The sequence below is a fragment of the Vollenhovia emeryi genome, unplaced genomic scaffold (assembly GCF_000949405.1).
Source record: "Vollenhovia emeryi isolate VEMERY1.0 unplaced genomic scaffold, V.emery_V1.0 DF939122.1, whole genome shotgun sequence".
Classification (NCBI taxonomy): domain Eukaryota; kingdom Metazoa; phylum Arthropoda; class Insecta; order Hymenoptera; family Formicidae; genus Vollenhovia; species Vollenhovia emeryi.
The window spans coordinates 920,461-930,383 of NW_011967244.1; the positions used below are offsets into that span (position 1 = coordinate 920,461).

General features: G+C 47.9%; 2 protein-coding genes across 3 annotated transcripts in view; both read left to right on the forward strand.

Moving 5' to 3' along the window:
* Positions 1–2,746, forward strand: part of LOC105569876 (histone H2A.V) — a 10,029-nt gene extending 7,283 nt beyond the window's left edge. For both annotated transcript variants that reach the window (XM_012026667.1, XM_012026666.1), the window contains 2 exons: positions 765–894; positions 1,281–2,746. In XM_012026667.1, coding sequence (XP_011882057.1) covers positions 765–894; positions 1,281–1,342 — 192 coding nt within the window. In that variant the 3' untranslated portion in view covers positions 1,343–2,746. The remainder of the gene's footprint in view (positions 1–764; positions 895–1,280) is intronic.
* Positions 2,747–3,395: 649 nt separating this feature from the next.
* LOC105569878 (cadherin-87A) overlaps positions 3,396–9,923 on the forward strand; it is a 252,472-nt gene continuing 245,944 nt past the window's right edge. Inside the window, exons 1-2 of the mRNA XM_012026669.1 lie at positions 3,396–3,528; positions 5,280–5,402. Of these exons, the coding sequence (XP_011882059.1) occupies positions 5,365–5,402 (38 nt within the window). The 5' untranslated portion in view covers positions 3,396–3,528; positions 5,280–5,364. The remainder of the gene's footprint in view (positions 3,529–5,279; positions 5,403–9,923) is intronic.

Consider the following 9,923-nt stretch of genomic DNA (forward strand, 5'->3'; position numbering starts at 1 on the left):
AGAGAGAGAGAGAAAGAGATAATGCGGGAGATTGTAACTGATATCATAACCGAGACCGAGAGGAGCTCCGTGGAGTTCACCGAGTAGCGTCTCGCCGGGTTTGACGCGGCGAGCAATAATTATTGTCGGGATATTAATAAAGGAGACGCGTAGACAAATAAGAGTGTCCCGAGCAGTTGAAGGAAGATAGGGAGCGAACGGTAAACAGTAGAAACGACGAGATAGGCGGGGTCGTTTGTGCAGATAGTATCCGAGTTAATTAGGCGAGAAATACCTGACGCGTTTGCGAGGGCAACGAAAATGTTTGTCTCCAATCGTCGAATCGTAATTTAACTGCCGTCGCACTTGGACGCGAGATACAGTCCGATAGAGATGCAACGGAATTTGAGCGCGACGTTGCTTACGGTGTAAATAGTTGAACAATTGGGTATTCGTGTCGGGCTTAATGTCGGCGCGGAAGGAGGAAGCGAGACAAAGAAGCAGCTGGGTATCGAGTAGAGGGGGGGAGGGGCGTCTTGGCTTAAAAAACACGGCTGTTTTTCCCGGCTTTTGTTTTTCAGCGCTTTAAATATTCGTGATGAGGTGTATCCGTTGAAATTAAAGTTGCCGCGCGGGAAAACTCGGTTTTCTGTTGACGAACAATCGCTTTTACGGCTCGTTACTTGGTTATTCGCGTAATTACTGAAATTATTGCCAATACGCTTAGTTTTATTTAACGGTTCATTAAACGCTTCGTTAAACGACTGTGTTTCCTTTTTGCTCAGGTGCTGGAGTTGGCGGGAAACGCATCAAAGGATCTGAAAGTCAAACGTATTACACCTAGACATTTGCAACTCGCTATACGTGGTGACGAAGAATTAGATAGTCTCATTAAGGCAACTATTGCAGGAGGAGGTACGTTTCTTCCCGGACCTATTCCGCTTGTATAATTACAGTATTGACACAATTCAATCGTTGCAAGTAATTTACAATTTGAAAAGTCATCAGTAATTTCTCTGGGACGACACTTTGTACGCGACAGTATATTTAGAATTTAGTAATCTACTCTCTAAAATTTGTGGAGTGAAAATACTGCCATGGAGTGAAATGTTTACTCCATTGGAGTTAAAATTCACTCTGTTGGAGGAAATATTCACGCCAATAGGGTGAGCATTTCACTCCATGGCAGTATTTTCACTCCACAAATTTTAGAACTCTCTAAGAGTATCGTTTCCTTCTTGTTCGGCTTGTACCGGTGAGAATGAGAGGAAGGAATTGTATATGTCGTTGTTTGATTGCAGGTGTTATTCCACATATCCACAAATCGCTTATCGGCAAGAAGGGTTCGCAGAAGCCAGCATAATTTAGCGATAATTGACATTGAACATTTCAAGATTCGTCGGCAAATGGGAGGAGGAAAGAGTTGGTCCAGTGCTTGTTAATGAAGTGTACCTAGGTTACTAAATCAACAGCGAGACTGGCGTGATATATACATAGATATATATATAGATATATAAATAAAACAGTATATTGAGATATAATTTAATATAGATAAAAAAAAGAGAGTTAAAGAAAAGACAAATGTTCACTGACAATTGACAAACGGACAAGACAGGGAGAGACAGAAAAAAAGAGAGGATTCTAGGCCGAGTGTAGGAAATTTTTAGTGTGTTGCGAGCGATGCGTTGTAGCATGGCTCGAGATGACGGCAGCCTTTGGTACAGTTTGTAATTTTTGAACATGTTGCGGTAACATCAGAGGTCGTGTGTGGGAGCCTGTTTGATTACCATGTTCAATTATTTACCACCACGACGCAAAACTCGATTACTTTGCTAAACCGCCATCGTTTAACTCTGTCTCATTTCCGCCCTTGGATCGCGTCACGCGCCGCTTTATATGTATAAATGCAGGTTCTATTAATTTGCTCCTGGCAACGTTCATTTCACAATCTCGTGTTACGAGTGCAGTTTCATTCACGATATCACGTCGACTTTCCTTCAGGTGTGTCGCATATACGTTTGTGTCAGCGAAATTCTAATGTACGGAGTATAAAACAGTAAAGATTTCCTTGCGTCGGTTCCACGACGAAAAAAAGATGGTTGATTGAGAAAACGGCGGACATTTGTTGCGCGTGACTTCCAATTTTCGCTCGAGCAATTCCACTTGGCCAAATTCGCATATAAAAGTACATACTAAAGTTTTTGATCAGCTAGTTAGAGATAATAAATCGTCTCTCGTTGCACAATTTACAAGTTTCTTGCGCTTTCCTCCTGTCAGAATCACGATGATTAATTATAGGGTTCTGATAACAAATAGCAACGATCCCAAAGTTCGTGACTTTGCGGCTCGATTGTACATAGCGTTTTTAATAATTTACAAAAAAAATATCTCTTGTAACATACGTGAATATTGAGTTCTACGAGCATCTGAAATTAAGCCTCGTCTGAAGAGTCCGACAGGAATGTTCGGTTCTGTTACAAATTTCCTGGATATTGCGAACTTGATAATGGCGAAGACTGACTTCGTTTCTTGTAAAATGATCTATGGTTACGGATGTAGAAACGATTCGTGGTAACCCGGAGGTTTATATGGACATGTAAGAATGTGCCGATTTTTATTTTCCCCCACTTCAATGGATTTTTCTTTCTTCTCATTTTAATGTTTGTCAATTCGTTATTTCTACGATTTAGCATAATTTTTATTGTACCTACAGTTTCGCACCATATGTAAAACGTTCATTTTCATAATAAAGATAAATTTTATTAAACTCCGCATGCAAATTCGAAATTGTCGCGACGCCGCGCGGCAGGATCGTCGATGAGAGATACGTTCCTTGCGAGAGGAAACCGCATACTTCTATTTCCACGAGCAATGCTGGTCGTCGAAAGCCCGAACTCGTCAAAGGAAAAAAAAGAGCACTCGCTTATCGCGGATATTTATATACTCATCTCATAAAAAAAAGTAGAGGGAAGAGGTGGGCGCCTTGTGTGGGATATACCGACTTTATAAATAAGCTTCGATTGAGCTCGGTCGCTCGCGACGGCATCGGGTATTCCCGATATCGAAGCCACGCCATCGAGCCGCGTCGGCGGTGTGAAAAGCAAATCGCCGCGCTCCGAGTCGTTCGCCCACTCCCATCGTATTTTCCGGGGACCGTTGTCGAGGGAGTCCGCGCGCCCGTGCGGTGGCGCCGCCTGGCGGGCGACGCGGGAACCCGGCGCGCGCGATCCTTCCCCCCCCCACCCGGCGGCGGTCGTCGAGCTGGTCGCCGGGCGCGATGGCTGGGAGGGGGGAGTGCCCGCGCCATTGGCGAGCGCGAGCGAAACGGAGCGAGGATCGGAGCTGCCTCTCCCCCTCCCTCCCCGCCCTACTACCGCGACGGTGCGGCGCTGACTCCGGTTGAAGTCGCAGTCGCCTTTCACGGTTACGTACGGTCGGGCTGATCGGTCGGTCGGTCGGTTGCCCCGACCTGTGGTGTTAGCGGTACACACGCGTTTCGCGAGCGCGTACGGAGCCGCTCCGGGGATCACTCGCCGTCGCCGTACACCGGTGAGTCCTCTGCGGCCTGAGGGCCGGACACGCGACGTACACACGCGCGCGCGCGCGCGCACGCACGCACGCACGCACAGGCGCGCGACGCGCGCCTCGCCGCCCTCGCGACCCGGGCGCGCGGCACTCGGCTCTCTCGCGGTGACAGGAGCGAGAGCGCGCGTCCTTCCGTCTCGTCCTGGTGTTTTTTCGCGCCGCGGAGAGAGCGAGAGAGAGAGAGAGAGAGAGATTGAGGAAGGTGCGTGCGCGCGCGGGTCTCCCGTCGCCAGTCGTTTGAAAAACGCCCCGCGTTCTACCCCGTCGAGTCGCCGGCACGCGCGTCGTCTGCACCCGAATTGCATGCGTGCGCGCGCGTATATACACGTTGTTCCCCGCCGGCGAGAGCCTCTCCTGGGTTTCTCGCGATCGGAGTGCCCAGCCGCGCGCGCGGAATTCGCAGCCGAGAGTTCAAGGAAACGGCCGTCTCCTTTCCTTTCTCGCTCGCCTCGCGCGTTGTCACGGACGGGATCTCGCTCGCCCGAGCCGGCTCTCCGTTTGACGCGACGCCGTTCAGGTGACTCGCGGTTGCAGCAGTTTTTGAACGCGACGGGATCCTTTCGTTCCTCCCTCCCCCCCCCCCCCCCCGGACTGCGCGTTGAGGACACGTTGACGGCGACGTTGACGTTCGACGCTCGGGCGTCCATTGAGGTTGCGAAAGGCCGACGAGCGCGTGACTCAAATTGTATTACGTATTTTTACGATAAGCATTTCGAGATTTGTGGCAACGCATGCCGTGATGCACGTTTTAAATTGACGCAGGCACTCGTGGGAAGAGCCAAATACAATTTCGAGTGTTATTGATTCGACGCAAGGGCAGTTCTCGCGGTACGCCGTCCGCCAATTTTCGAGTCCAAAATCGCACACGTCTCCGACCGCGCTGGCGCCGCCGACAAGATTCTTATCGCAGAGCGAAAAGCAGTTATCTATTGTTACAATCGGAAGTTGGGCGACCTTCGTTGACTGCGGCGTGCGCGAAAAGCTACGGGGACGTCGGGCGAAGCGCTCGCCGCGCGTCTGATCCGCGCGATATCCCCTTTCAAATTTTTTTCCCCCGAAAGCGCGGTAATATTTGATATTCGTTTATTCCGGCCGCCCCCCGCCGTCTCTCTCGCGTAACAAATCAGTTTATCCGATGTAGCCGATTAAATTCCAGCCAATTACGCCCACAAACTCGAATGATTAATTATTAATTACCGCGAGCCGGTAAAGATTAACGAACGTGTGCGTGCAATTATGGTCGCGTCCGGGCGCGGGGCGGGACGGGGCGGGGAAGGGGAGGGGGGGGGGCAGCCCCGTAATTGCGAGCGCGCGCCTACCCTCGCACGTAACGAACTGAGTAAATCGGTGTGTGCCGAGTCTCCGCTTAATTGACTCCATCTTTTAGAAGCGCGATCGAAAGCGAGTAACTCGATCGGAGTGCAATTCCCTCCGGTTCCTTAATCGAGCGTCACCGCCCGACGCGACGCATCGCGCTTGTTCCGCCCGCAGATTGGACAAACGGGATCGTCCGATACCACGCGCGGGGCGAGCGAGCGAGAAAAGAGGAAGGTACGCGCGGGCGAGCTCCGATTTCAATTCCCTACCGGTTTCGCGGTTCTCTCTCGTGCGCGCGCGCTCGCGGCCAACTTCCGACCGCTCGGGCGAAGCGAGCTCGGAGTCCGCGGAATCGGCGTTTCGCACGAGAGAAACGCTTCTCCTCTTCTGCTCCGAAGGCTGGTGCGCGCCGCATCGGGCATGGAGTGATCTGCTCGCCGCGAGTCTTCCCACGCAGCACGACCGGCCCAGGATTCTTCGAGGATGACGGGCAGGCACGCGGAACGAGCCGTCGCCGCTCGGTGAGTTACCTTCTCCTTTTCGTACGCGGCCGTGTCAGGGCCGCGTGCGCGGCGTTTTGCATGCGCGATGCACAATGGCGAACGTGACCCGAGCGAACGGGGTCCCCGAACGTGAGGCCCCGGCCGTTTTGGCCGCGCGCGTTCTCACGCTGTTCTTTTCGCGTCGAAACTGGAAAGACCGTACGGGTTAGGTTAGGTTAGGTTCCCGCGAGCGAGGAAGAAAATAAAGGAAAGAGCGAGGAAAAACGGATCCGCGGAGAAATATGGACGGAGGATACGGCGGGCGGGAGGGAGGGAGGGGTTGGCTAAACTATGAATTTCAAATTTGCTTTCTCTTTTACCTCTGTGATTACCTTGGCGCCGAGAAAAATTCATGCGTTTGCACTCGATCGGTGCAATTGCGCGCCACGCTCGCGGCATCGAAACTGGGTAATTGCCGTGAGAAATCGTCTCTTCTTCCCCGGGAAAAATCAACCTGGAATCATCGAATCTGTATCCTTTCCGATCGCAAGGTAGATTCGAGCATCATTTCGAGATTCCGCATCTTTCACGTCTGTGAAGGCTCCACTTTCTCGAAATTCGTCTCTTTTTAGAATCGATTGCACTCCGATCGGTGCAATTGCTCGCCACACTCGCGGCATCGAAACTGGATAATTGCCGTGAGAGATCGTTTCTTCTTCCCGGGAAAATTGTCCGAATTGGCGTTTTGAATAACATAATTGTGTACTTTTCGATCGCGAGGTAGATGCAAGTATCATTTCGAGCTTCCGCATCTTTCACGTCTGTGAAGTTAGGCTCCACTTTCTCGAAATTCGTCTCTTTTTAGAATCGATTGCACTCGATCGGTGCAATTGCGCGCCACACTCGCGGCATCGAAACTCAACAATTGCCGTGAGAAATCGGTTTTTCTTCCCGGGAAAAATGTCCGAATTGGCGTCTTGAATATCGAAATCGCATACTTTTCGATCGCGAGGTAGATTAGTGGAGTCCGCGAAGTTAGCTTCATTTTTTAATTCGTCTTTCTCTATAGACCCATCGAGAACCTTAAAACTCGCAGAGGCATGTAGAATTGTAATTAATTTTCACGGTTTTTGATAAAGCGGAGCTAAATTTCACAGACGTGCATCTTTTCCGTGTTTCTTGCGTACAAAACTGAGCAATATGACCTGAGACCGTATCTTCGAATATGAGTTTAACATTAATGTTTAAATTTTAAGTCACTTATAATCTGCAACCTGCGGTTTTCCCGCCGTAGACCTGTAAGATTAATTTTACCGCTGACCGCACTTTTTTATATAAACAGAAAAAATCCAGCGTCAAAGTCCCTTAGTATCAAAGTATCGGAATTGGTAGCTTCTGGATTGTTAGCGTCTGAAAACGGGCTTTTTCGGCGAGCTAAATTTTGCAGAATTAAACAGATACAGGTTTGCCTTTTATTTAATTTCGCAACACGAATGTTACCTTATTGAACTGGATTTCAGTTTGACATCAGCTCTAAAAGTGACCGATGTCGAAAATTAAACGGGTTACGACCTCGCTCGGTTCTCTCCGGAATTGAGGAAATTTATGTCAAGCCTGTCAGATATTCTACGAATAATAAGTCGAGCTTTGCGGCGGAGAGAAAATTTTTAGATAGATTTCTAGTCTCCCGGACACATACACGGCGGGTTCAACGCTGAACCGCGCTCCATATCCATGTTAATTAATCCCGCTCATTGTGCCGCCGGTTTCCGGACTCGGGAGTAACCTACATATTAATATGTATATACCATTTAATTTGGTGAACCAGAAAGAAAAGAGAAAACATATCCAATTGTAAAATATTGCATATATGTATAAGCGAATTTCACCGACACAAAGGCGAGTTAGATAAAAAAAAACAATTTTCCCGTACGAGCGCGTTTCCATACGTAAAATAATGAATAATTGAAATACATTCGAATAACCTTTGACGTTAACGATGATTGTTAAATAATATCTGGAATGTTGCTAGCGCGAATAGATATCGCAAATCCGATATCTCCTATTTTAAGCTTCAGCGATACAATTTTTTTTCTCTACGAGCGGCATGATATAATTACAACGTAACGCCGTGTGTTTTGCAATTATTTTCAACGCGTCGGGCCCCGCCGGGGCGCTCTCCTTTCGCCGGTTACCGCCGGCTCTATCACCGGCCGATCCGAGAGATCCCGCCGTGCAGATATTACGCGTGCAATTTCACTTTTTGCGGCGCCCGAGTCTTATCCGCCGGACTAACCGCCGCGCAGTCTAATCTTGCGAAAGAGAGCGCCTTTTGAAAATGGCGCACATCGCCCGGCAGAGCGCCGTTTACACGGGGCTGTAATATCGTTAATGCAAACTTTCGCCGGTCACGAGCGCCTTACTCAATTCGGCTTGTTTTCGCGCGCGCGCGCACGCACGCGGATGTAACACTTCGCTGGGAGCAATTACGGAACTCGCGGTCTAAGTTCTGCCCGCCTCGCGAGCAGTCGCGATAATGAACCGAGATCGCCGTGCGGTCTCCCGGCGCAACGTTGTGTATACGCCGCCGTTTCGGGAGCACCGTGCGCGTTAACCCTTGAAATAATATAACGAGAGGCGGTATAAAGTATCCTCGTTCCCGTAATTACTGTTCCGCTCGGTTAATGATTTACATAATTGTTCCCCAATCTCAATTGGTCTCGCCAAAGTTTCTACGACGTGTCGCTGGGATAAAAAGGGGGCGCAGGATTTTTCGCGGTGCTTGTAAGACGCGTTAACTCTTGAAATAATATAACGAGAGGCAATGTAAAGTACATATACATAATTGTGGTGTATAGATTTGCGGCATTACTGGGCATTACTAGGCATTACTAGGCATCTTTTGGGGCATTAGTTTGGGAATCAGGCCTTTCTGGGACATTATAAAGATAAAATAAGATAATAAGATAAAGTAATGCCCACTGGGTATTGGTGGGCATTGATGTACAAGATTTTGGTTAGCGGTTTCCCCCTCGGTATCCCATAATTACTGTTTCCCTCGGCTAATGATTTACATAATTGCTCTTCAATCTCAATTTATCTCGCCAAAGTTTCTACGATGTGTCGTTGGGATAAAAGAAGGGAGCAGAATTTTTCACGGTGCTTGTAAGACGCGTTAACTCTTGAATTAATATAACGGGAGGCGGTGTAAAGTATTCCATAATTACTGTTTCTCTCGGCTAATGATTTACACAATTCTTCCTCAATCGATCCCGCCACAGTTTCGATGATAGGGTAAAAGGGAGTAGGATTTTTCACGGTGCTTATAGAACGCGTTAATTCTTGAAACAATTATATAACGCGAGAGGCGGCATAAAGTATCCACGTCGGCTCTAATAATTTGTATTAATGTTCTCCAATCTCAATCGCAAAAGTTTTCTGTAATGTGTTGTTAGGATAAAAAAGAAGCAGGATTTTTAACGGTGCTAAGGCGCTCTGGAAATAATAACGAGAAGCAATACACACAAAAAAGAATATTCTTTCTTGCTTTGAAAATATCTTTAGTTTCACCGTGGAAATCTTGAAATTGAGATTATATTGCTTTAAACTTGCTTAAATGAAACCATTTTATACAGTTCAACCAAGAAAAATTCTTATTGTTTCGGAATTTTCTTGACGGGGAAACAACATTTTCAAATCAAATGTTATAGTATATAATAGATTATAGTATTAGTATTTAAATAAGATGAACATTGTTGAAATTTAAGATTATTAAATACTTCAAACAAGATTCTAGACATGTACAAAACAATAAGCGCGTTAATTTATGTATATAACTTTTGATTTGACACGTTTTCTCCGTGTACAAAGTATCCTCGTCTACGTAATTACTGTTTCTCTCGGCTAACGATTTCCATAAATTATTTCCCCAATCTTAATCGGTCTCGCGGAAGTTTCTACGACGTGTCGTTGAGATAAAAAAGGCGCAGAATTTTTCACGGTGCTTACACGCGTGTAAGGTAAATTTCAGGCGCTTTTTCCACCTTAATCGAGGGCGTGTATATGACGGAAGCGAAATATGCCGGGCGATGTGGACTCGATTAGCGCTTTAAAAGTTACCGTGGCATTTTAATGGAAATAAACACTCGGCCGCGCGCGATAATCAGGCAAAATAGCGCGGGGACTCGCGTGTCGTTGGGCCGTTTTTCGCGCGCATTCGCGGATTTTATATTTTACATGTATGGAGAAGGGAGGAGGAAGCGCGTCCAAATATTTACCCGGCCGTATTTCGGTGGTATGCTCGCCGAGGTAAAGGCAAAGTTGTACAGGGTTATTGCAGCGGCGCAATATTCCGGCGCCGGGGCGCATTGTTTGCCGATCGCGTCCTCGTTTACCACCCATTGATTTTAAAACACGCGTAAACGGCGCCCCGCGCCGTCGATTTTTCGACCCTTGAGCAAAAGAGAGAGCGAGAGAGAGAGGAGGGGGGAGAGAGAGAGAGAGAGAGAGAGAGAGAGAGAGAGAGAGAGAGAGAGAGAGAGAGAGAGAGAGAGAGAGAGA